The sequence below is a fragment of the Gadus chalcogrammus genome, chromosome 7 (assembly GCF_026213295.1).
Source record: "Gadus chalcogrammus isolate NIFS_2021 chromosome 7, NIFS_Gcha_1.0, whole genome shotgun sequence".
In the NCBI taxonomy this organism is placed as follows: Eukaryota; Metazoa; Chordata; class Actinopteri; order Gadiformes; family Gadidae; genus Gadus; species Gadus chalcogrammus.
The window spans coordinates 31,623,340-31,650,753 of NC_079418.1; the positions used below are offsets into that span (position 1 = coordinate 31,623,340).

General features: G+C 48.1%; 1 protein-coding gene and 1 long non-coding RNA gene across 2 annotated transcripts in view; one reads left to right on the forward strand and one right to left on the reverse strand.

Annotated features, from left to right (window-relative positions):
* The first annotated feature begins 44 nt into the window (after positions 1 to 44).
* LOC130385370 (uncharacterized) overlaps positions 45 to 27,414 on the forward strand; it is a 31,127-nt gene continuing 3,757 nt past the window's right edge. The window contains exons 1-2 of the long non-coding RNA XR_008895999.1: positions 45 to 856; positions 953 to 3,152. This is a non-coding gene — a long non-coding RNA (uncharacterized LOC130385370). The remainder of the gene's footprint in view (positions 857 to 952; positions 3,153 to 27,414) is intronic.
* Positions 1,084 to 27,414, reverse strand: LOC130385369 (androgen receptor-like). The gene is made up of 8 exons (XM_056593857.1): positions 25,816 to 27,414; positions 17,723 to 17,874; positions 16,490 to 16,606; positions 11,304 to 11,609; positions 9,678 to 9,822; positions 7,042 to 7,172; positions 6,033 to 6,184; positions 1,084 to 5,528 (listed from the first exon to the last, which is right to left on the reverse strand). Exons 1-8 carry the CDS (start codon positions 26,970 to 26,972, stop codon positions 5,370 to 5,372), a joined length of 2,319 nt encoding a protein of 772 aa, XP_056449832.1. The 5' UTR covers positions 26,973 to 27,414; the 3' UTR covers positions 1,084 to 5,369.

Genomic DNA, 27,414 nt, shown 5'->3' on the forward strand with positions numbered 1-27,414 from the left:
CAACACATTATAATTCTATGATATCACATTTATAAACAACACCCTAATAATTCTATGATGTAATCATTTATTTACACGCACCTTAAAAATATTATGATAATATGATATAAATTATACACAGCACAATTATAATTCTATAATAACATAATTTATTTAGACAGAACATGCTGAAAAAATGTTTATACACCTTTGTAAAAATAACATAATGTAATGATCTTAATCCAAGAGCAGTTTTCTAAATTAGTGTTTAGCAGAAGGCATAAGAATCCACATAGATTGGAAGAAGGGAGAAATTAATTAAAGTTTTACTCTTTTAATTGTTATCCTCAGATCTTTCGATTTTATTTAGTGGATGCTCTCATCTAGTAAATGTGTACGCCGGTAGTTATTGCATTCCTCTACTAGAATTGGATATGTGAATGGAGGAGTTTTATACAGTGAAAATAATTTAAAAGCAGCCCACTCCGACCCTCTGTTCCTACAGCTGAGGTCTGTCTGCGTGCCAGAGATTTAGAGGAGACGCCTTTACCAGGCAGACGAGATAACTACATCTGTGCCACTTTAGACGGTGATTCAGACTTCAGCTGAAATAAAATCCTTGTTTTCTCTTTCTGTAGCGTGGCTTCCAAGACCAAGTTCTTTGAGAATGCTTCCAAGCATGGAGCCAGGTGAGCAACCGTCTTGCATTCAATTATCTTTATCGTCAATTGTAAAATAAAATAAAGCACCTTGATTTATTTCTGTGAGAAATCACTTCATACGAAAAGACATGAACCCAAACAAATGCTTAACATTCTAATTCTGCTTTTCTTTATGAAGTCCAAATGCGGCAGCAACAATGAATGTCAAAAAAGAGGTGGGTTATTCTGCATAATATATATGTATTTCAATATCGATATGATTATCGCAGTTTTTCATGGCTAACCTTTGCGTTGTGTCGGTGCTTTCTCAGAACGCAGGGTGAGTCTCCCAGTCACCGGGACCACACCATCTCGTTCTGGGTTGTTTTGGACCAAAGGACCAGAGGAAATGCCCAGGAGAAGCTGCCAGCGAGTCCATTTTGGAAAGTGGGATACTTTCAGAGCATTACTTTGCTCTCCAAAAGGTTTTCTGTGTCACACTAACGCTGCTTCAAAGGCTCGTCTTCCTGGTGCTTGTTCTAGCGCTTACAAAGTTAAACTGAGGTACAGATGAAACATCCCTCGTTACTCCTTGGTTCAACCCCAGCATGATACCCCCCAACATTTTTCCATGCCATTAAAAGTTCTTAATCGCCCCATTGGGTTTTGACTCCTGTTTGAGTCTTGCTTGTTTCCCTGTTCATGTGGTTTGTGCCAATTTATTTTTCCTCGGCTTAAACCAACAGGTACACACCCTCCCTCATACTGCATTTGTTGGAATGCAATTAATACAATTGCAATTAATGCTAATTTGAATCGTCTAAAGTGACAAATCTGTGGTACGTTTTTTGTTTCTGTATGTGAAAGCACCGTTGAATAAATACTTTGTGTTTATTTTTTAACTTTATAATAGGTTTAATAGTCTACCTGGTGATTCATATGTTGGACAATGGGCAGATTGTAATGAAGGATTGGTTGGCCTATTGTTTAGATTTAAAAGTCGGACCAGCAGAAAAATCTGTAGTCTGGTACTTAATCCAAGGATACAAAGAGTTCTCATCTATTCAGACTTGCTTCAGAACTTCGAGCATTAAGTGAAACTGGTTCCCAACCGCTTTTTCTCTTTCTTTGTAAGTTTTGGAACTAGGTTTTGATTCATTGTGTCTGTAAATCATAAAGCAATTAACAGTGTCTGGGAACTGCAGTTACCTTTATGGTTGACCAAAATAAAAGCATATTTTGGTAGGTGTACAAAACGAATCCCAGTTACTTTAACAAAAAGCTGTTCACTCTATTTTGTGGTGCGTGGTGTGCTTTGCCAGACTAGCTTTGGGTTGTACAGTTACATAATAATGGAGCCACAGTCAGTAAGCTAAATATGGGAGGAAAAGCATCGTTAAAGTAAACGATACATCTCCCGCAGTGTTTAATTGTTGTTGTTGCATTACATGTTTTCTTTTGATTTGTTTGGCTTTTCAGGACTCACTTTCAATGATTTGTTTTTATATTCAAAAGGGACAATAAAATACAATTTATTGACACTATTTGGTTGCCTTTGTTTCAATTTAGAAGTGGTTCATTGTTGATCAACAGGCAGATGAAGCCCGCTGGGTTATTTATTAAACTAGTGTACAGTAGTTCATTTAGTATGAAGGACAACGTTTATTTCTGGTATAGCTTAATGTTAATATGCTACTGAAATTCAAACCAGGAAAGAAATATAGAGAAGAAAATCCATAATCAGTCAGAATTGCTTTAATTGTCTTTAAAAAGGTGGTGCAGCTCTATAATTATTGTAAAACACAATTCACAAAAGGTAAAAATCATTCAAGAAAGTACTTTTAAAGTCAAAACACCAAACGGACAGATCATCAATCAATATATACATAGAAGCATCATGTACAAAGAACCAGGTTCATAGATCGTACATTCTGCACATACCAATTGACATTGTGTCGTAAAACTGCAGCAGAAACAGTATTTCAGATTACATACAAATAACATTGAAATAACAGTATTTCAAGTTGGCTCAGTGAGCTAAGGTGCATGCTGTGTCATCAGCATGTGTTCAAACAAGTCTCATACATGCTGTTTTCCCCAACCCCTCCACATCTGACCCGGTCAACCGTGTTTTAGGTCAGAAGGTAAAGCTGCACTATTCCACGTTGCACCACTAGGTGGTACCGTGAGCCCGCTGTGTAAACCCGCCCTCCCTCCTATTGACAGCTGTGACATTGATTGCTTTCTAAAGCTCCCGATTGAGCGCGACAACAGTTTTTCTCCGTGTTTTGAGGACATCTTTTGGCAATAGTACTGCAGGATGGGAAAGCTACTGCAGGAAATTTGGACTGCGCGGAACGGGCCGTTTACTGACATTTCTGCGTCACTTTGTGGGATTTGCGGACCGAAGTTAAAAGGCGTCGTTGCTACGGAGCCCCGCTACGTTGTTAGGGACCCCCGCTACGTTGTTAGGGGCACCGCTACCCAGCGTTCCTCCTGAAATGACCCGATACGTCTTCAGCGGACAGTGTGGTGAGTCCATCCTTCCTCATGTATAATTCATTCATGGGTCTAACTTGTTTTGGGGATTAGAGGGGTGGTTAAATAAAGGGTAAGCGTAAGTAAATGCAGCCTCCTGCAAAAGTCTGCTTCAATTTAGGTTTGTTTCTTTTTCTGTGTGCTGAGGTTCCACACCAATAGCTGTACAATTAAGTCAGATCTATATCTGCGCATTTCTTTGTCTTAAATGAATGCGCCAGCAACATGTCACCTAAAAAAAAGTTCACCTGACCTTATAGACATCGTATGCATTTTCTTTTGCATTTTTTCAGTGCAAATCGAAACTATATTTTGCAGCTTGTCTAAGTACCAAGCATCCATGTTGTGCTGGCTGCCGCCGGCCTAGGACCAGAGCCGGCCAAAGTCCGTCGCCAGCCAAGCAGCCGTGCTGCATGGTTTGAGAGGGAGTGAGGATACATCTGTACTCACCCTTTCGCCTCCCCACTTTAAATACCAATATAAAAACATTTTAAGAGGAAAAAGACAGCTTGAAAAATATAGTGCAGTTGATCTACGATACCGTTCCGTCTTGGATTTGATCGTTGAACCATTTACAAAAAAACACCCAAGAGGGATGACATTTTATAAGCAATAGTAGCTACTGAGACAGATGAACGCTACGAAAACACCATGCGCTTCAATAGACGGCTTAAAACGGACGGTTATCGCACAAGAATGATCGTGTTCACAACAGGCGGACGATTCGAAGATCGTCAGGATTTACAATGCGTTGGCTTAAATAGACATTCAGACGGTTTCAGCGAGTAGCTAAGGCATGCCTCTAAAGTCTTGAAACTGTAGGAAATGTTGGTTTTAAAAGAGTATTCATAATACACACAAGGGGATGTGTATTATTCATAATTCCACCACTCAAACCGGGGATCAAGATGGCTTCGTTGTCTGTGTGTCTAATGCGATTACTACTTTAATAGGTCCACCCAACCACTCGGTATTGGTTTCTCACCAGTTAGCCAAGATATGTTGGAAGGCATCTCCACCAATGACAGCATGTGTCCGAAACCGCTGATCAAAAATAGAGTGGCAATAGAAGGTTTGAATTTCTCAGTGGCCCAACCAATACATCTTATGGGAATAGATTGTGCATTAAGATTTTTGACAAAAACATTTTCCGAAGGCTGAATGTGTACTGTTCGTTGAAGTTTAAAGCTTTATACTGACACAGGGAACAGTGCACCACCCAAGACATCTGGTGGCTCTTTTTTCTAAACGTCCCTTCTTGTATGTTGTGTTACTAGTTGTATGACTGGTTATAATACAGAAAGAGCTGCTTACAGATAAAACACTTAGATGATCCGGGAGTTCAGAGAGTGACTAAGCATGCAGTTTATAGTTAAGTCTCCAGTATTTTGCTGCAGAGTGAAAACAAGAGCCTGTTAAGAAAGACTGGTCTGTGAGCTTGGATCAAACGATAGGTTATAGGACGTATGGCGATGTTTTTCAATACCTGCCGGTAAAACTGTTGGTCTACTGTTTTTGTATTGTAAGTATTTAAATGTGGATCTACCCCAAACTAGCTCAGGATTGTTTTACTCAGGCACACCCGTGATATATTCAGCCCGTGAAAAAGGCAGAATATATTTCTAAACAACACACCTCTAGCAGGGAGCAGGACAGCCCGATGGATATAATTAGCTGAGGTATGGTAATCAGAAAACGTAGGTGGATACCATTTACTAGTTCCCTGTTTGAAACCTTTTACCGGCAGCACCGTTGCGGAGCCGGTTGAACGTACGCAACGACAAATCTGATATTTGGCACCTCGTTCCGTCTGTAAACGCAGCGACCGCAATTTCTCAGGACCTCCATTAGAGATTAAGTGTTTTGTTGTTTTTTGGCCGTGAAACTGGCCTGTCTAAATACACGTGGTTACTAAAGAGCTCATTTCTGGGCCTGCACTCGTTTTCCGTCTCAAGGATCTGTCTCAAGGAGACAGATTCCCTTTTTTTGTTCAACGGCCGTCAGCTTGTGTTGGAACCACAGATGATCCAGTTATTAAAACACTCCTTCATCGAGGCAGAAGAAGAAGACTCTCCTGAGCTCTGAGCCACATCCCTGGTGGAGAACCGAGGCTAGGCGGGACGTGGCGGAACGGGACCCGGTCGCGATGCGACTCCGGGACAGAACTCTGGACCCGAGCTCTCCGGGGGTCCTCCAGTCCTCCAGCGGGTTCTACTTGTGGAACAGGATGGGCTTGGCCAGGCCCGCCAGCAGCTTTGGTATGTGCACCGAGATGATCTCCGCAATCATCTCGGGGAAGTTGACCTTGGTGGGCAGCGATTGGGCCTGAACGTAGAGGTCGAAGGTGAACTGATGGAGCTTCCTCACCACCTGGAACGGGGGGCACAGCGAGAGAACACGCATAGGTATATAATCAACCCCCCCCCCCCCCCCCCCCCATCCCGGCGGTGTCTCGATGTACGATATCTCCCGATCTGTCGTTCAACAGCTTCCGCAAGAGACTCAAAACTCACTGGTTCAGAGTCCCCCCCCCCCCCCCCCCCCAAACACCATCCCCCCCAAACCCCATCCAGCACTTATTGCGTGTTGTACCCTCTGGCCCTTAATGTACACACTTCTTGTATGTTTTACGTCCTGGCAATTACAATTTCACCGTGTAGTGTCTTATCCTAGCTATTTTTGTTGTGTACGGGTAATGAGTTTTCCTTGTGATTTTTACTGCTTGGCACTTGGTTCTATGAACATCCTTACTCTTCCGACGGCAGCATATGGCTTGCCTTTCTTCTGACGAATGTACTTATTGTAAGACGCTGTGGATAGAAGCGTCCGCTAAACGCCCTGAGTGTGAACGTGTGAGTGAGGCAGAGCCCTCACCGCCTGAAGGGAATCCATGAGACGGGTCAGCTGGTAGAACCTCTGGGAGCAGTTGAACTTCCGGCCGTAGTTGATGACGCGGTCCAGCTCGTTGATGTAGGTGAGGCGCAGCTCGTCAAAGTACTTCTGACTCTTCAGCCCCTCCACGGGGACTGTGGGTCCGAAGAGAGAAGTGGCGTTAACAAACCTCTCTACCTGCTAACGCCGAGTGGAGTTGAACCAGTGACGACGCAAGGAGCATTCTGTCGTTTCCTCGAAGGTCATTAAAGTAGACTGTGTGTTCTGAATGCTGAGGCTTGTTTTATTGGGGGGGGGGGGAATAAGTATACTGCCTGTTAAACCCTTCGAGACTGACCTGTGATTAAGGGCTATGCAATTAAAATGTAATTTCAATTGAACTGAGTTATACTTAATCTAAATGTAGTGCAACATCACCGGGGGTTGTTGCTTACACGTGATATCAGCGGCCTAATGCTGGTTAGATCGTGGGACAGAGAGACGGACACAGCTTTTATATTTCCCATGCAGAGGAAACATGTAGTTAAGGAAAGTGATGAAATCCGTGATTCACTGAGTTGGAAACCTCCCTCTGAGATATGTTATCTTTTAAGGTCCTGTGGTCCATCCCTTTAAGCCAAGGTACTCATGTTAAATGTGTTTAGACAAACAAATCCAATCTTGCAGTGCCTGCGATAGTAGAGCTCAGAGAGACATCTCTTCTGATAAACAAGGACTAAAGAACACAGAGGACTACAGCTCCCAGCATGCTCTGGTGTAACAGCCCACACTAACACCCCATGTCTTTGCCTCATCTGGTTGGTTCAGTATTAAACAGGTGAAGTAGTGTCACAGTGAAAGTTTGGGGGCTGTTTGTTTGATAGAGTTTGACTCTGGTCCCGCCAGGGCTTAAATGTGCTTTTGGCCTCAATCTGTACAGGCCTGTTTCAATTGATCGATAAGATTTGGTACAAAAAACAATTTAGTAGACAATGTGTTAGACCGAACGTACCGATGCTGAGCAGCAGCAGAGCCTTCATGCAGAGGAACTCCTCCTGGGTGACCTGCAGCAGGACAAACTCCTGGGACAGGTGCTTCATCCGGATACAGTGCTCATACATGGTGGACACTTGCATCCGGTTCCTGGGAGAGAGGGAGAGGGAGAGGGAGAGGGAGAGAGAGAGAGAGAGAGGGAGAGAGAGGGAGAGGGAGAGAGAGAGAGAGAGAGAGAGAGAGAGAGAGAGAGAGAGAGAGAGAGAGAGAGAATAAAAGATGAATTGCTTGCGCATATTGCCCATGTTCATTCTGTGCTGTGACTGTGAAAGCCTCTAGGAGCATGATGGCCGGTCAGAGCTGAGGACCGTGTTCGGGTTTGAGTAATGGGCAATATTGAAAGTGCAAATTGGCATTTGGTATCGTCGGCTTGGCGAATAGAAGGTATTATAGATCCACCAGGGACTCGAGACTCGTGTTCTTATTTTTCGGATCCCAATTCAGGGAATATACTAGAGATTGACTAGAGAAGACAAATGCAACAATCCTTCTCGTCCGTTGTCATTAATGAAAACCTTAGATTCAACAATACCGTCTTGTTTTTAATCAATTCATCGTTCAGTAACTGCAGTCTACACCCACCTGGCTCGAGATCATTTGAAATAGAGCTCCTTTAATATTTACTCTGCATTGATACAGGAAGGCCAGTTTTGATATTGAGTTATCAAATCATCTCTGATGTTGGGGGACGCGGTCGCCGGAGAGCCATTTGGTTCCGATGTCCCGGATAGGTAAACCCTCGTCCGCCCTCCCAGTTCCCCGGCTCTACCCAGCCGCTGAGCGAGGCGTGTCCATGGAACCTGGGTCTGGGGCCAAGCGACTAAGTCTACAAACATCTGGACCGCGTTTGCCAGGGCTACTCAAATCGGCCCAGTGCTAATGAACACATTTCCCCGGTGCACTAGACATACCTTTTCGACCACTGGTTTAAAGTGCTGGTTATTTTAGAACCCTATGGGTTTAATTATTTTTAGGTGTGGTCAGTATCTGTCCCAGCAGTTTAGTCAGGTTCTCCATGGAGGGGTTGCTTGTGGAAGGAGTCCTGGTGCCTATGGTCTGACCAGCCTTGCTGCTTTGACCTGGCTCTGAAGGGAACTAGGTCAAGTTGGTGGCCACTGCTTTAAGAGAATACCGAGGAGAAACACAGGAGATGAAGACAGAAGGGATGGAGGTTCCCTCTTGACAGCGTAGAGACGTTACCGAAGTCCATCGTGGGCCTACGCAATACATACCGCTTGAACGGAGAGGGAGGCAATGCAGCATCAGACCGATAAATGTGAACCACTAGGGGGCACCCCGGGTGGCACAGCGGGCTATAAACGTTGTTATAATGATTGATAGTCATGTTTAACCATACTAAAGTGTCAAATAATGACGTACATGCATTTCGACGTATTCCCTGCTGACAGTCTGGGGTGGCTGTGCAGAGCGCTCAACACTCGGGACAACGTTTGCGATTCACTATGGGGGCGCGGCACTCTTGCCGCGCCCCCATAGTCAGATCTGCTGGCGCGCGCGCTTCGAGGAAGGTAACCAATCACAACGGAGTTGGGTTGGCAGGAGGGGGGCGAGGGGGCGGAGAAGGACGAAACCGAGCGTTGACAGAGAACGCTGAAAGAGCCCAGATGAGAGGAAGAGTTTCCCGAAAATCTACATCGTTTTTTGTGTATGGTTAAACATGACTATCAATCATTATAACAACGTTTAGAGGTCATAAAAGTCAAAAAAGCATAATAGGTCTCCTTTAAGGCCCGGTCCCTACCACAGCGACCCAGGGTTCCTACCCGTGGTTCTCTGCTGCATGTCCTCCCCTCCCTCTCCCATACCTTCATGTCTAACACTCTCTTCAATAAAAACGATAAAAACCTTAAATAACATAAAATAATAATAATAATAAAAAAGTGAACTATACTATAATTGGTTTCCAAATAAATGTGGTTCACTCCAACTTTCTATTTATGTGAACCCAATGCCATCGCACTAGCTATCGCTAGGTTCTAAATGATCGACATAATGTTTTTATGTATCTGGCCTTGCAGAAAACCAAAACAACCCCCCCCCCCCCCCATCGCACTTCTGCTCTTCTAGAGTTCTATATTAATAGAGCTGCATTGTCTGTCTGTCTGTCTGTCTGTCTGTCTGTCTGTCTGTCTGTCTGTCTGTCTGTCTGTCTGTCTGTCTGTCTGTCTGTCTGTCTGTCTGTCTGTCTGTCTGTCTGTCTGTCTGTCTGTCTGTCTGTCTGTCTGTCTGTCTGTCTGTCTGTCTGTCTGTCTGTCTGTCTGTCTGTCTGTCTGTCTGTCTGTCTGTCTGTCTGTCTGTCTGTCTGTCTGTCTGTCTGTCTGTCTGTCTGTCTGTCTGTCTGTGTGTGTGTGTGTGTGTGTGTGTGTGTGTGTGTGTGTGTGTGTGTGTGTAGAAGCCCCCCTCCACATTAAGAGCGTGCAGGATGCATCTGCCTCACAACAAACCACGGTTCTCTCTTCGCAATAAGTGTTACACGGTTCTCCACCCGGTATTGTTAAAGAGCGGTCGAGAAACTCTTTAGTTCGGTGCTGACTGGATAAGTGAGAGTGTGGGGGGAGGGGGTTGTTGACGTACTCGTTGAAGACCAGGTCCGGGGCGAAGTACAGCATCCTGCCGTTGACGTTCTTGTAGGACCTCCAGCCCAGCGCGAATACCATCACCCCCATCCAGGAGTGCTGGATGACGGTCATCTGGTCGTCAACGTGCATGTTCCTGAAGCCTGAGGGAACCGAGAGAACCTCAGTGAAGCATTCGGGGCCGCGACACAACCGCGACACAACCGCGACACAACCGCGACACAACCGCGCCACAACCGCGCCACGACCGCGTCACGACCGCGACACGACCGCGACACGACCGCGACACAACCGCACCACAACCGCGCCACAACCGCGACACACCCGCGACACAACCGCGACACAACCGCGCCACAACCACGCCACAACCGCGCCACAACAGCATCACAACCGCAACACAACCGCGACACAACAGCATCACAACCGCAGCACAGGACCTGCGTTACAGAGCCCCCATTTCAGAACCTGGTGGGACCCCAACCACGAGCAGCTCGGGACTCGACTGTAACCTTCTATACAAGTTGAGTTGTCTGTAAATATGATCTGTTTTTATGACGTTGCTTGGAGTTGAGGCATTTCATGGCCCTTTTTATTGCTTCTGCTCGTTCTCTAATGATGTGCACACAAGCACTAAGCTGGAAGCTGGAAACGTCAGGGGTGGGAAAGTCGATCCAGATGTGTGAGACCCCTCCAGTTCACCAGACCTGGTTCGATCCAGCTGTAAGGCTAATCCCTCCGTGGGTGGTCCCTCCCACTTGTGATGTCACTACTGGGTGTTGTCTAATAAACACAACAGCTGGTGGTAGAACGGACATAAGAACAAGACAACAATGTGCATTTGAGTGCACGTATAAAAACAATGAAAACCCAATTGAGCTATCTCTTATACACAATTTACTTTTTATCTCGGGGTAATAACAAGCCCTATATCACCTTTTATAGTGTTATCACAGTCTGATTCACTGCTCTCCAATAGCAGTGAGTGATATAGAGCAACCAACTGTTGCAAAAGCACACAATTCACAATGGCCGCGGAAAGGTTTCAGCGAATACCAGGGCACTTTAGTAATAGTTTATGGGCCGAATCGTCCACCAAGAACCATAAGTCTTCTCATATTCTTGGATATCCCCCCCCACCTGATCTCTGCCTGTGGCCTGATAACTCTATTGTGCGTACGTCGTCACAATACCTCCTGGGGATGTGAGGACAGACCACCAATACTACAACCAAACAGATTACACTTCACATCCAGAGTAGTGCTCTCATCCCTCGGGTTCAGAGAGCTAACTCCCTCTAGCTGAAGTCCTCCTGGGATCTACCCTGGAGCTCAGGGCTCTAGAGGACCTCAAGAGGTCCGGGTCAAGCACTCTGGAGGCCACTCAGCTCCACAGCACACGATCCTATCTCCTCTCCCCATTCCTACCCTGATAAGAATGTCTGATTAGGTTGGGTTGGAAGGGTACTTGCCTGCTCGCAAAACAGTAAATCAAACAGTTTCCTCAATAACATCCAAAGCACATCCAAACAGAACTGACTGAGAGCCGCGTCCCTCTGGTCTGAACAGTCTTCAGCGGGGGGGAGCCTCTCTGTTCGCCCTGACCTGTAGTAGAGGTGAGGTCCTACCTGGCAGACCCTTGGCCCACTTGACCACCTTGACCAGCTGGCGCTCGCCCAGCTCGTTGAGGCTGGTGAGTAGCGTGGCGGCCGAGTCGGGCTGGCCGTGGTCGTGGCCGGCGTTGACCACGTCGGGCTCGATGGTCTCCAGGATGTTGAGGAAGCTCAGCTGGGAGTGCAGGTTGAGGTAGGGCTTGGGGGACATGCTGCAGTGGATCAGCTCCTGGGAGCCCTGCGGACCTCCTCCTCCTCCTCCTCCTCCTCCCACCTCCTCCTCCGGGTTCTTCAGCTGCCCGATTTTCTTCAGTTTCCTCGCTGCACAAACAAACAAAAGAAGAAGAAGATGAAGAAGATGAAGAAGAGGGGAATCAGGCGGGAGTCTGACAGCCTCGTCGGGTCTTAAGTCAACCGTCGAATCGACGTTGTATTGCTTTTTTGCAAACACCCAATCCATCATAACCAAATCTGGCATTGAATAACGTTGGTGCTAACGTGGCTCGAGGGCTCAGGGTAATTTGTGAGGAACTCCTTCCGTCTCGGCATTGAGTTCAGTAATCATTCAAGGGAAACTTCTGACAATGGAGGCGCTGGTCTCCTGCTCGCCGGTGGTTGATCAAATCGTTCAGACGGAGCCCTCGAACAGATGCTGCAGGCCTAGTGGAACGCTCAGCAGCGCAGGTACCCTGACCTCGTCGGGGGGAGAACGCCTCACAAATAGTTTCCCCTTCCCTCCTTTTCTATTTAAATCTCCAGCTAAAGCTGCTTTTTCGCCGTAGTGCAATAGGAGGCTTGATTAAAATATCGAATGTATTACTGTACGACTCCAGCCCAGCGGGATTTGCTTAAGTCTAGTCATGAATGCGTGTTTTGTGTGTGTGAATATTAATAATAAAAATGATAACCAGGTGTCTGGTGAGAGGAGCGGTTGGAACGAGGGGCCATTAGACACGTCCATCCGCAGACGAAGGCTTCTTTCCATAATAGGAGCTCATGATCAGGCAGTTTGTGAGGGCTGAGGCGCTCTGCTCTCGCTCTGCCAGTCGGTACTCACACGGTGACAGGATGCCTTCTCCGTGAAACCACCTGCTTGTGTTGTTCCCTGTTAATTCAGCCTTCCACAATGTACCAGGACCGCCCTCAGCCAATCACATCCGTTTCCTTAGCAGTTAAATGCAATGCCCTCGGTAGCGCTCGCTGTGAAGTAGTCGGGCGTTACAACTGTAAATAAATCACGGTTCTACGAGCTGTTACAACTGTAAATAAATCACGGTTCTACGAGCTGTTACAACTGTAAATAAATCACGGTTCTACGAGCTGTTACAACTGTAAATAAATCACGGTTCTACGAGGCGTTGGAATTGTAAATAAATCACGGGTCTACGAGCTGTTACAACTGTGTAAATAAATCACGGTTGTACGAGCTGTTACAACTAAATAAATCACGGTTCTACAAGGTGTTAGTACTGTAAATAAATCACGGTTCTATGAGGTGTTAATACTGTAAATAAATCACGGTTCTACAAGCTGTTACAACTGTAAATAAATCACGGTTCTATGAGGTGTTAATACTGTAAATAAATCACGGTTCTACAAGCTGTTACAACTGTAAATAAATCACGGTTCTATGAGGTGTTAGAACTGTAAATAAATCACGATTGTACGAGGCGTTACAACTGAGTAAGTCACGGTTCTACGAGGCCTTACTGTAAATAAATCACGGTTCTATGAGGCGTTAAAGCGGTAAAGGAACCGCGGTTCTCTGAACTGCTTACCGTGTTTTCTGTGCTCCAGGTTCGACGTTGACTTGGAAGGCACACAAATGGAGCACAAACATTAATTTGAATATTCTACAGATTTTTACTTTATTTTAATTGTCTGTGTGTATGTGTGTTGAAATATTAGTTATGCATAGTTTTGTCTTGAAGTATAGTATTGACTCTGCATGATTGCTGGTTTTCTGAAAGTAAATTAAAGTAGAAATAATCTTTCGAGAGCAGAATGGCTTATTAGACTTCGGTAGAGCATCACTTTGTGTTTTGTAAATATTACATTTCCATTAATAGACCTATTTGAGCTGGGGGGGGCGGGGGTCTCACTTCAAAGCAGCAACATCGAAAGCAGCAGATTTTTTTGAAAGAGTAATTGCTAGGTATACTATTTCCATTTCTGATCCACTAACAAACATTTCAAATGGAATCTTTTAATTAAAAAACGCTCTATCTAGAATGTCAGGATGGATTTCATCGACAGGTTTGTGTTGACACACACACACGCACACGCACGCGCGCACGTTGGTGTGTGGGAGGCATTGATGCCATTATAAGTTAAAATAAACGACGTCTCTCAGCCTGGCCAGAATACCTCGTCTTCCCTGGGGAGTAGAAAGCAGATGATCATCAGAATTAAACCCGAATCACAACCTCGTCTTTCAAATCTGGGTTCTGGTTAAAAATATTGAACCATTTTAATAATAATTAGTAATAATTATATTGACCCAAATGATGTGAACATTGGAATTGTATCCAGTTTTTTTGTTCTCTGGACGCTATGGATTGCTAAAGAAACGTTTGTGATGCGTCTCGGCTTTTACCACCAGCGACGGAGCGAACCAAAGTGTGTGTGTGTGTGTGTGTGTGTGTGTGTGTGTGTGTGTGTGTGTGTGTGTGTGTGTGTGTGTGTGTGTGTGTGTGTGTGTGTGTGTGTGTGTGTGTGTGTGTGTGTGTGTGTGTGTGTGTGTGTGTGGGGGGTCCTATATTGTCAGTGTGTTTGGAGTGATAATCTAAAAGGTATCTATAATTAATTCTCCAAATTAATATCCTCTTAAAGTTTGGAGATGCAGAATTTCACAAAGATTAATTGACGTACTTTGGATTTCAACTGTGACGGAGAAAAAAATATGACTTTATCATTTGGTAAAATAATTATAAGGAGGCGTGCTCCGTTCACGTCGTAGATGCCAGTCATGTCGCACCAGTAATGCGTTAATCATCGTTCCAAATTAAACGCTGAAGGCAATTCTTAGCTGTTCTTTCTGCAATTTTAAGTAAAGACGCCAATTCCAACAAAGGTGCTATTAGCGTGTAATCAAATCTCAATTTCAGTCCCAGGAGCTCTGCGTCTTAATCAGCTAATCAAGAGCTTTATTACCTGATATTAAAATACCACTACCAGCATTTGTTTGAGCGTTAATATCACTATGGTATACATCTGTGTGTTTACATTTGTTTCACATAAAGTTTTAAAGAATAATTCTGTCTCACCTACTCTGAGTGATGTACCGATTTTGTCTCTCAAAAAGATACATAAAAGTGCAGGCGAGAGACTTTAACTCATTTTTTTCCCTCTCCTGCACTACTAAATAATATCACTATTTCCTGTGCGGGACGCAACAAGTGCATTACCGGCGCTCAGCGAGAACTTAAGGTCTAAGAAGCCTCTCTTCCCCTAGACGAGGTGTGCCTCTTTCCTGACATTACATCGCATCCCCATCCATCTCCTCCACAGGTGCTTGTCAGGCACTGGTGGCGAAATTACCAGCATTTCTGCTGCTTTAATTCACATGTCTCATGAAAGCTTTGTGCTTTGAGGCACAATTTTCACTGTTAACAGAAGGAGAAAATGGAAGGGAGCGAAAATTGAACACAAGCCTCAAATTAGACAACCACACGTCAATCTCCCTCTCCCGCGAGGAGTGGGGCTGGCAGGGAGGAGGAGGAGCAGGGAGGAGGAGGAGGAGTAGGGAGGAGGAGGAGGAGTAGGGAGGAGGAGGAGGAGTAGGGGGAAGGAGGAGGAGGAGGAGTAGGGGGAGGAGGAGGAAGAGGAGGGGGGTGGAGGAGGAGGAGTAGGGGGAAGGAGGAGAAGTAGGGGGAAGGAGGAGGAGTAGGGGGAAGGAGGAGTAGGGGGGAGGAGGAGGAGGAGTAGGGGGGAGGAGGAGGAGGAGTAGGGGGAAGGAGGAGGAGGAGTAGGGGGAAGGAGGAGTAGGGGGAAGGAGGAGTAGGGGGGAGGAGGAGGAGGAGGAGTAGGGGGAAGGAGGAGGAGGAGTAGGGGGAAGTAGGGGGAGGAGGAGGAGTAGGGGGAAGGAGGAGGAGTAGGGGGAAGGAGGAGGAGGAGGAGGAGGAGGAGGAGGAGGAGGAGTAGGAGTAGGGGGAAGGAGGAGTAGGGGGAAGGAGGACTAGGGGAAAGGAGGAGGACTAGGGGGGAGGAGGAGGAGTAGGGAGGAGGAGGAGGAGTAGGGGGAAGGAGGAGGAGGAGGAGGAGGAGGAGGAGGAGTAGGGGGAGGAGTAGGGGGGAGGAGGAGGAGGCAGGAGGAGGAGTAGTAGGGGGAGGAGGAGCAGGGGGGGAAGGTGAAGGGGGGAGGAGCAGGAGGAGGAGCAGGGAGGAAGAGTGGGGGGGGGAGCAGGGGGGGGGGGGGGAAGAGGGCTAAATAACGTGGCGGCTCCTTCAGGGGTCTAGATTATCTGTAACACCTCCTGTTGTGATGATTCTACAGTTAAAGGGTGCAGGGTGTGGGAGGGAGGGGGGGGGTGGGAGGGGGGGAAGGCTTGGAGAGAGAGAGGGGAGGGAGGAGGGTATCAAGAAGTTGGTATTGGGAAGCCATTCATTTGTCACCTCCACACGCCAGGTTTCTCTCTGGCGCAGGGAAGGTGTTGGCTCTGCGGCGGTGGTGGTGAGTGAGGGAGGGGGCTACAGGCAGAGGCTGGGGCTAGGAGGTAGCTGCCTCTCCCTGGAGGTGGGCATGAGAGGCTAACAAGAGAAACGTGTTGGTCTCACTTGTGACTCCCTTGTTCAGAGTTCACTCCTCTTACGCACTTATTGTACGTTGTACGTCCTTGCACGGAAAAATAGGACTTAGCGTTGTGTAGCTTCTTATCCAAGCTGTCTTTGTTGTATACGAAGAATGGGTTAACCAAAGTGATGGTTAGTGCTTGGCACTCTGTTAGATAAACATCCTTACTGTACCTTCAGCGATTATTTTGTTTTTCTTTCTCCTGACAAATGTACTTATTGTAAGTCGATTTCGAATAAAAGCGTCTCCTAAATGCCCTCAATTTAAATGTAAGAAACTGAGGACAGTCAAAGGGGATTTGGACGAAGAAGGGGAACAGGAGCGCGCGCGTGGGGAGGTGCTGGTGGTGCTGGTGGTGCTGGTGGTGATGGTGGAGGAGGGGGTGGAGGAGGGCAGTGGCCGGCTGTACCTCCCAATGTCATCCCCGCCTCGAAGCACTTCTTCAATCGGCAGGACGGGCAGTTCTTCCTCCTCAGCTTGTCGATGGTGCAGTCGTTCCGGCTGGCGCAAAGGTATTTCTGTTTGCCTGGACCAGAAACCACATGGAAAAACCACCTGTTTACTGGTAGCCCACCACAGTAAAAACACCTGTTTACTGGGAGCCCACCACAGGAACTACAGTAAAACCACCTGTTAACTGGTAGCCCACCACAGTAAAACCATTAACTGGTAGCCTACCACAGGAACCACAGTAAAACAACAGTCGGACAACCAATAACTGGTTGCCCAACAGTGTAGCGGTAGAGACCGACATCTGTTGGACATTTGATGATTCATTTAAATTCTGCTTCAATGACGCGACCTCCATGGCCGCTGGAACAGGCTTTAGTCGAGGTGTTGGAACCACCAATAAACTGGTTTTATGCCGATGAAGATGATAATGATGAAGATTCTTTGAAGCAGTTGTGAGAAAATAACGAGAGTGACCAACATGAAAGGGAACTCCAAAGTACCAGACGCATTTCATAAATATCAAACCAAAGTAAGGGCCTCTTGCAAAGAACATAATAAAACCTAAATCGAGAGTTGATCTACACTTCTTGAATACTGGGCTGTAACCCTTTCGCGACATGTTCATTGTAAAGAATAATACCTCGAGGCGTTTGTTTGTTTGTTTTTTATCCCCACGTCGCCCGGAAGTGACGATTCTGTCAACCAATCAACGGAGGGGTTGTGTAGCTCGAATTTTCAGGCACCCTTTCAGGCGTCTCAGTACCCCAACGGAGGAGTACTGAAGACGAGGGCACAACGAGTACGGCTCACGCCGGGTCACGCCCACTTTTGGCGGTGGAAACGCAATCCGTACCGCACCTTTGCGAACCGAACCGCACCCTGCAGTGGAAACGCGCCATCAGGCACTTATTGTATGTTGTACGTCCAGGCACTTAATGTACGTACTTATTGTGTGCTGTAAATCCTGACACTTTATGTACTCACTTATTGTATGTTGTACGTCCTGTCACTTAAGAATAGTACCTAGCATTGTGTAGCATCTTATCCAGGCTATCCACGCCTGTTGCGTGGTCGGGGGGGGAGGTCCGGGGATCAGCGGCCCAGGAGGGTGGTGGGGCAGGGGGGTTGGGGGGTGTTGCCTGGTGCTCAGGGGTCGGGTGCCAGTATGGAAGTCTTTTTTAGGATTTACCTTCGGCGGCTCGTTTGAAGAAGACCTTGCAGCTGCCGCAGGTGAGCGCCCCGTAGTGGCACCCGGAGGCCTCGTCGGCGCAGATCAGACACGTCCGCTGGGGCGGGAAGAAGAACTCCATGGGGAACATGTGCTCCCGGCCGCCGTCGAACCTGGACCACAGAGACACCCGTTACCCCTCGGAGAACCGGGTTCCTCTAGAGCTCTAACGTCTCAAAGAACTGGGGTTCCTTTGGGGCTCTAACATCTCAAAGAACCGGGTTCCTTTAGAGCTCTTACGCCTCGGAGACCCGTGGTTCCTTTAGGGCTGTAACACCTGAGAACCGTGGTTCCTTTAGGGCTCTAACATCTCAAAGAACCGGGGTTCCCTTAGAGCTCTAACATCTCAAAGAACCGGGTTCCTTTAGAGCTCTTACGCCTCGGAGACCCGTGGTTCCTTTAGGGCTGTAACACCTGAGAACCGTGGTTCCTTTAGGGCTGTAACACCTCGGAGAACCGTGGTTCCTTTAGGGCTCTAACACCTCGGAGACCCGTGGTTCCTTTAGAGCTCTTACACCTGAGAACCGTGGTTCCTTTAGGGCTCTAACACCTCGGAGACCCGTGGTTCCTTTAGAGCTCTTACACCTGAGAACCGTGGTTCCTTTAGGGCTCTAACGCCTCTTAGAACCTTGATTACTTTAGGGTTGTAACAACTCGGAGAACCATGGTTCCTTTAGAGTTTAGCACCTCGTAGAACCGTGATTTATTTAGTTGTAACACCTCATAGAACCGTGGTTCCTTTAGGGTTGTAATGCCTCTTAGACCCTTGATTATTTTCGGGTTGTACCTCCTCTTAGAACTTGTTACTTTAGGGTTGTAACACCTCGGAGAAGCCTGATTTATTAGTTTTAACACCTCAGAACCGTGGTTCCTTTAGAGTCGTAAAACCGTACGTACTTTAGAGCTGTTGCACCTCAGAGAACCGTGGTAACTGCATTGGTTGAGGTAATCTAGGTTGTGAAGGCCAGAACCAGAGCCACTCTCCGTACATCAAACCACAGGGCTGTGCAGGTTAGGCGTCAATCAACTCTCGGCCGAGAGGTCCCCGGTTCAAAACCCCATGTCCTCAACCACACAAATTCACCGCGGGTCCCTTTGGTCGACCACGTCTATTAATTCTACACACATTAATCCAAACGTGCGAAAGGGAGAATCTGTCAGACCCAGCATGAACCGAGAGACAGGGTGGGGGTGTGGGGGGGGGGGGAGGGAGGTATGTAGGGCGCAGGGCGTAGGGCGCAGGGCGTAGGGCTAGGGTGGGGGCAGAGGAACAGAGTGTGGGATAGAAGCCGCCACCAACACAAGGACAACAGGTGTGGGGGTGGGGTGCGGGGGGGGTGGAGTAGGGGGATGGTGCAGGGTGGTGGTGTAGGGGTGGGGAGGTGCGGGGGGGTGGTGTTGGGGTCGGGGGGTGTCTCACCACAGCCTTGGCCTTGGGGGCTGTGTGCCTGGACAGACCACAGACACAAGCGGCCCATTGAGAGTCAGCATCTCTGCGTGACGAGGAGGATGGAGCATAGCAAACTACTACTAATGCAACTACTACTACTACTATACTATTACAATTACTACTACTATACTATACTAGTACCACTACTACTACTATGCTATTACAATTACATTGAGTATGCTAATACAATTACTACTACTATACTATACTAGTACCATTACCACTACTACTACTATACTATTACAATTACTACTACTATACTATTACCATTACCACTACTACTATTATTACTACTATACTATAACTACGAAACAATTACAATTACTAGTATACTACTCCCATTACTACTTATACTACAACTAATACTACTACTGCTAATACTACCAATAAAACTACTATTACTTTTAATAGTAATACTACTACTACTATTATATTAATACCACTATTAATGCTACTTTTTATATTAATACTATTATACTATATCATAGTTCTACTATTACTAATAGATATACTATTGATAACAGTACTCCTACTACTACTATTAATACTACTACTAATACACTATACTATAACCAAGGTGGAGGAACCCATGCTGTACCCAGTACACACACACACACGCACACAGGCACGTGCACACACGCACGCACGCACGCACGCGCGCGCGGAATAAGGGAGGGAGATTAATTCTGATTAATTAATTATTAGGGAGGGGTATCAACAAGTCGTTACAACAGGACCTGCCGGAAAAATCGGTACTTCCCCTGCACACGTGATGCGTTCCGATGTGAGACTTGTATTTACTTGATAAGGATGCACCGTGTTGAAAACCACGGCGGTGTGACTGCAGACGACTCCCCGCCCAGCTCCGAGGCAGAGCGCGAGAGAGGGGGAAGGTTCTGAACGCAACACTGTGTCCTAATGCCCGCGGCTCTGGAGAGCTCACAGGCACTGTCTCGCACTGAATTATAACCAGCGTCTGTTCGTCATAAAACACACCGATGGGAGTGAGGGATAATTACTGCATACCGTGGTGCAGAAGGCACAAACAAACTCACCACGGAATTAGCACACTAATGGTGGACTGAGTTCGATAGTTTTTTAATAGTTTGAATGTGCTTTTTTGTTGCTCTACAACCTTAAGTTATCGGTCCTGTCAGGTTGAGTTTGAGTATTTAAAGTTAGGGTAAGTTAGTCCTTTAGCACTCTTCAACGCCTTGTGTTGAATTCACTCCTGATTTAGGAGCTAATAGCGGTTACAGTGCAGAGACAGGTCATTAAGGAGCAGGTAGGGGTTAGACAGTAAAGAGACAGGTCAGTAAGGAGCAGGTAGGGGTTAGACAGTACAGAGACAGGTTATTAATGAGCAGGTAGGGGTTAGACAGTCCAGAGACAGGTCATTAAGGAGCAGGTAGGGGTTAGACAGTCCAGAGACAGGTCATTAAGGAGCAGGTAGGGGTAAGACAGTACAGAGACAGGTCATTAAGGAGCAGGTAGGGGTTAGACAGTACAGAGACAGGTCATTAAGGAGCAGGTAGGGGTTAGACAGTCGAGAGACGGGTCATTAAGGAGCAGGTAGGGGTTAGACAGTACAGCGAGGGGTCATTAAGGAGCAGGTAGGGGTTAGACAGTACAGAGACAGGTCATTAAGGAGCAGGTAGGGGTTAGACAGTACAGAGACGGGTCATTGAGGAGCAGGTAGGGGTTAGACAGTACAGTGACAGGTCATTAAGGAGCAGGTAGGGGTTAGACAGTACAGAGACAGGTCATTAAGGAGCAGGTAGGGGTTAGACAGTATAGAGACAGGTCATTAAGGATCAGGTAGGGGTTAGGGGCCGTCTTGCTCTTGCATGCCTGCAGGAATGCGTGCGGACATTACGGAATGAACTCATTTAAAGGTTGTGAGTTGAGAGTTTGAAACCTGCTCTGGCAGACACAAAAGCATTGAAGAGGTGATTGATGTGTGTATTATTATCAACCTTAAAGGTTTAATTGGGCTGTTTGGGCTGGGTCAGCAGTCAGCCTCGCGGGCTGTTGTGCGGTCGTCTAGGCAGCGTGTCATTAGCCCCTGACAGCTCCGGAGCGGCCATGACAAAGTGCTCCGGTCGGGAGGCTCTGGGCTGAAGCGGGGCTCTTGATCGTACTGTAGAGCGCGTCTCTACGACACGTCGGGACATGGCCGCCACTCTGCGATCCAGACATGTGAAAGCGTTAGCCGTCGCGGCGTTACCTCCTCCCAATCACAACCAATTAAAAACCCCGGGTCACCTCCAGTTCGTCACGGGGATGTCGGCCCGGAGCTCAGCTCAATGAGGGCCGACGACGTTAGTGAATTGAATTAGCAGCGTAAATTAAGTTAAGCACAGTCGGTGTTAGTCTAAGGGCTGACCTGTTAGTAGGCTGTTATGTTGGCAGTTAGCACTGAGAATATTATACTGTGCGTGTGTGAGCCCGTGCGTGCGTGGGGTGTGAGCCCGTGCATCGATGCGTGGGGGGCGTACGTGCGCCCGGGCGTGAATGCGTGGGGTCTTTGCGTGTGCACATTGGGCACGCACGCTAAACCATAACGGTGATTATGGTTCAGTCCCCATCGTAGTCCAACCAGTCCGGTGGCACTAGCTCTGATCCTGCCCTCCGTTCCTGCCCTCCGTTCCTGCCCTCCGTTCCTGCCCTCCGTTCCTGCCGGCTGACCCTTAACTCACCCCGTGGCCGAGGCCGAGGTTCAGGCCGGAAACATGTTGAGTCATTGTTGGCCAACGCTCTAAAGTGAGCGTCTGCTTGGCCCGTGGGCACCGAGCCAGGCGGACTGGAGCGGGCCGCGTCGGGTTCCAACCCTGCCAAACCCCATTCCATCCCAGTGACCTGAAGCCATGCCACCGTCAGGCCTACAGTTGGCCGGGGATTTGACCCTAGGACATACCTTTAAACAGTAGGATGCTGTTGCCACGCATCATTAACATTGGTCACGGGGGGAAAAACTAATGTTTTTCTCTCTCATTGCACTGTGTTGGAATAAGAGAGTGTCAAAAGTGTGAAGACTCCACCGCAAAAAGTTAAATTCATTATTTTAACTGTCAACAGAGAACCAGATAAAAACCAGGTTTAACCAATGTTAAGGCTCGCTAAAAGCATGAGGAGGATAAACAAGGTTAAAGCCAAGAAGTCATGGATGGATGAATTAAAAGAACACAGGCTGTTTTATGAATGTTCTGAGGCCAAACCAACGGGCCAACATGGAGAAGGACTGGCTAATGTACTAAACACATCTCCCTCGCCTTCTAAAAACAGTGGAACACACTCGCAAAATATCCTACATGTCAGCTTAGATCAGAAGGTAGAGCGGGTGGACTCGTAATCCGTAGGTTGCTATTTCAATCCCCGGCCCCTCGCCCTCACTGCTCCCGACGCGCTGGCTGTCGTCTTGCGTGGTTTTACTCTGCCCTCTGCGTGTGTATTAACGGTTGTAAGTCGCTTTGGATAAAAGCGTCCAGATGTAGTTGTTCATGTGCAGGACGTGGAACAGTCCCATTAGCACCTAGAGTAGGACGACCACAGCTGTGACGGGGAAGACCGTCCATGTCGGACATGTCCTATGACTACTTGGGGAGAAGATAAGAGGCCTTTTTATTTGGGACGTTCCAATGATCAAATCATTCCCGACCCAGCTGTAAATTGAGGCCGTAGATGTTAGGATGTGACATAAGATACCAACCTTGTGCTGCTCGCAAATGTTTGTCTTGGGTCTGAAAAATACACGCGTTTCAGATCTACTCTGTGTTTCTTTGGAAACTTGGCCCGTTTACCTTGAAGTATTAATAAATTGTTATTCTGTGTTGCTATGGAAGCAACCATGTTGTATCTGCGCTGCTGCCACCAACAAGAGAGGTCTTGGGAGGGAAAACTGAGGCCCACGGGTCTTCTGGAGTCGAGCGCACGGTGGCTTCGTTCTGCGCTCAGACACACACAGGAACCGCCCGCCCAGTCTCAGAGAACCAGAGAGACCGGAGACAACATCAGACAGGAATCTGGGAACCTGAACGCAGAACACGCCACGACTCCGCGAACACCATCGCCTAGACAACCATAACCCCCACCACCAACTACCCACCACCACCACCGCCATCGCCTAGACAACCGTAACCTCCACCACCACCAACACCATCGCCTAGACAACCGTAACCTCCACCACCACCACCACCACCATCGCCTAGACAACCGTAACCTCCACCACCACCATCGCCGCCCTAGACAACCGTAACCTCCACCACCAACGCCATCCCCTAGGCAACCATAATCTCCACCACCACCACCAACACCATCACCTAGGCAGCAAAGACCTCCACCACCACCACCCCTAGAGTGAGGATAGGAGGGTAGGAGCTAGGAGTGAGGCTAGGTTGTTAACTGCACATCACATCTCCCGAATCAACACAACCACCTCCACCCAAAACCATTAGCTCCACCCTGAACACCACCACCAAAAACCACCACCCTCCCGACCACAACCAACTCCAGTCCCCCAACCCTCAGAGCTAGGCTAGGAGCTAGGATGGAGGCTAGGAGGGAGGCTAGGAGCTAGGAGGGAGGCTAGGAGGGAGGCTAGGAGCTAGGTGCTTGGAAGGAGGCTAGAGGCTAGGATCTTTGAGGGAGGCTAGGAGCTAGGTTCTAGGAGGGAGGCTAGAGGCTAGGATCTATGAGGGAGGCTAGGAGCTAGGATCTATGAGGTAGGTTAGGAGCTAGGTGCTAGGAGGGAGGCTAGAGGCTAGGATCTATGAGGGAGGCTAGGAGCTAGGATCTATGAGGTAGGTTAGGAGCTAGGTGCTAGGAGGGAGGCTAGAGGCGAGGTACGAGGAGGGAGACTACAGGCTTGGAGGGGGGTTAGGGGGGAGGCAAGGAGGGAGGCTAGAGGGAGGAAGGGGGTCAGGGGGGAGGAGTGTGTCTTGAGTTTGGGAGAACTATGCCTGGCCTTCGGAGCATGTCTGCGGGGGCGAGCTGACTCTGGGAGAGACCTTGGTCTTGGAAGGTGGGGCGCAAACGGTGAAAGACGAGGGGACAACGCTGAATTTGAAATCTGATTTCAGAGCTGATTTTCGTTCACTTTTTTTTTCTCGATAGCATGCAGAGATTACCGTTGTTTGGCACTTTGTGTGCCCATTAGGCACACATCAAACCGGTTAACCCTCAAGTGTCAGGCAAACATTCAGAGTTGTTACCGTCTGGGCCGTTTGTGTCTGGTTGTGGAGGATACACTTCGCTGTGTCGCACCCTTAATAACCTGTGGCGCTAAACCAGGACGTCTCTGTGAGTGTGAACCCCTGAACCCGGAGTCCTCGCATGCATTCCCGCTGCACAGAGGTTGGTTTCAGAGCCGCGTCTGTACCAGAGCAACCCGGTCAGAGGCCAAACTGTTGCTGTTGGATTTAGTGGTCTAAATCGTATATATTCTATAGTTAAAAAAATCATTGAGAAGAGGCTGGTTATGTAGTGGAGCTCAGAGTCTCTTTCCAGATGGACAAAGGGCATTGGGGGATAAAAAACATTTTAAAAAGGCAAACATTTCAAATGAATTGTGGACAGCTCAATATCAATCCCCAAACACAAAAACACCCTCTTGTTTTTGTTGCAATGTGAAAGGAATTTAAACAGAGAAAGTATACATGTGTGATGCATGTTGTATCTGGGGTTGATATTATGGGGTGTGTATGGGGGGAAAAGTATCTAACACATATTTGCGTTAGGAGTGAATAAGAGACAGGGAAAAGGTTTATGTGGGAAAATACTTTTGTTTTGCTCAACGCATTTTCAATCAACGCTTGATTGCAGAGAATTTAAACACAAAACGACAGTTGAAGGAAAACAAGGGATGTAGGAATTTCCCGTAAACCGAACGGAACCGGATAATAATTTCTCTGATGTGCAGTCGTCCCTTCAAGCACTCTTGTGCCAACAACAGACACACAGCACAGAAGGCTGTCCAGAATGGGCTTTTCTAATCTTGCATATTTTTTTCATATTTAACATACAATTTTTGATTTTGAAAAAAAAAATATTTTTAATTTTTTTCTGAAAGTGTAGAATGGTAAAATATAATTGTAGAAAAAGTGTTGAAATAAACAATAACACATTGCCTAGAACTATTGCCTTGAACATTTGTTAAAATACTGAAATTCATACGCAATTGTGTCTACCCTGAAACACTGAAATAATATTCCATATTTCCCTGGCAATCATTTCATAATGTGAGCTTGATGATGAGCCGGTGGACTATCGGGGTCATTAATGTTATTTTTTATGTTATTAATGTTAAAGTTAATCCCTTTCTGAAGCGCAAGTTTGATTCTCCCCCCAGCGGCATTTGGTTCCAGAAACATAAACACTCTTCAGACAGAAACCATTAATGTTCGATCACTCAATTGTCCTCAAAGGCACTCAAATGCACAGTATTATTGGGATATTAATACGATATTGTTAAAATTTGATTATTGTTATAACATCCGCTGTTATAGACATTTCGAGCTGAATTCTTAAACTGCGACGATAAGTCAAGTTGAAATTGTATACATTATATTGTTATATATCTGTGTGTGTTTGACGGTGTGAGCCTCACCGGGGTTCGTTGTAGGTCGCGTCCAGCCAGCCCCCCACCTCGTTCTTGATGTAGCCGGGGTTGGGGTAGGGCGGCCGGGCCAGCGTCCCCCCAGGGTACCACTGCTCCGGCCCCGGCCGCTCCCGGCGCAGCACCCCCCTCTCGTACGGATCTCCCCCCAGCGCGCCGCTGCCGCCCAGGCTGTGCGTATTGACGCACTGCCTTGGACCCGGGTACGGGCCGCTGCCGGTCCCGTCGTAGCTGTAACTAGTTCCCCATAACGCCCCGCTGTGGGGCTCGCTGTGGACCGCCTCGGACTTGATCTTCACGCTGTACTGCTCCTGGAGGTAGTCGACGTACTTCTCCTCCAGGGCTTCCCCTCCGACCTCGCTCCCCGCTCCCGGGGGCAGGTAGGCGGTCGGCTGTCTCTCGCCGCCGAGCGGCCCGTTGTTGGGGTAGTGGGTGAAGTTGGCGGCCGGGTGCGGCGGGCCGTAGGGGTAGCAGGTCCCCTGCTGGGCCGTGTCCATAGGGTCCATCTCTTTGGAGGAAACGACGTCGAAGTCCTCCTGCGGTCCGTCCAGACACCGGGCGGAGAGCAGGTGGTGCAGGCTCGACTCGTCCTCGGGACTTTTAAACATTTCCACCAGTTGCTGGTCGCTGTGCGGGTCGCTGTTGGCGCATCTGGGGCGCTGGGCTGTCTGTGAGACCCCCAGCACGTAGTCTCCGCGGTGCTGCTGCTGCTCGTTCCCCGGAGAAAACGGACCCAGACCCGGGTCCGGGTCACTCATGTCGTGGGAGTCCCCGGCCAGCCCCAGGGACACGGACACCGCCTTGCACAGCTCCCGTGCCGTGTCGGAGATGGAAGCGCAGGCGGGGTTGGAGCAGTTGATCCGGCCGGCCGCCTGCTGGCACGCCGCCTTCTCAATGGCTCCCCCGCGGTGCTGCAGGCGGCAGCGGTCGGGTCCAAGGACCCCGGGTCCGGGGGCAGGGTCCCGGCCGGGTCCCGGGGCATAGTCCTGCACCACCTCGGCTCGGTTTCCGGTCGAGCTGTTTTTGACCAGATGCACTCGTCTCGCCTCAGTGTCGATCGTCCTGGGACGGCTCCTCACGTCGCTCTCCCCCCTAACTTTTCCCGGCCATATTTTGCTACAAACTAAATGTCGGTTGATTTGGCTCATCTCCCAGGAGGAGGCGGATGGACGGTGGGAATTGTGGACTTTGAAAGCGAAAAAAGTCCAAAGATCTCCGGGAAACGGTTGTGTCGTGTCTCTGTGCTGCGCTCGACTCCCCGCTCAGGGGAAGGGGGCTGGAGGTCCGCGGGAAAAGTAGGAGTCCCTAACTGCGCTTGGTCTCCTCCTGGTCACCTCTCGGTCTCCTCCTGGTCTCCTTCTGGCTTCCTCCTAATCAGCTACTCTCCCCTTCCTAGTCTGGGGAACCTGGCTAGAATATATACCAGAAAAACCTCTGTGATTTCTGTGCGTAATCTAAATAATTCCGCTGGTACAAAATCTGTTTATTGTGAGCGGGGCGACGGGGGGTGACGTTTCCTCGTGGAGCCGGTTGAGGGTTCGTCCAGATGTCTGCAGTTCTCTGAGGACTCGGGTGGATGCGGCAACTCTT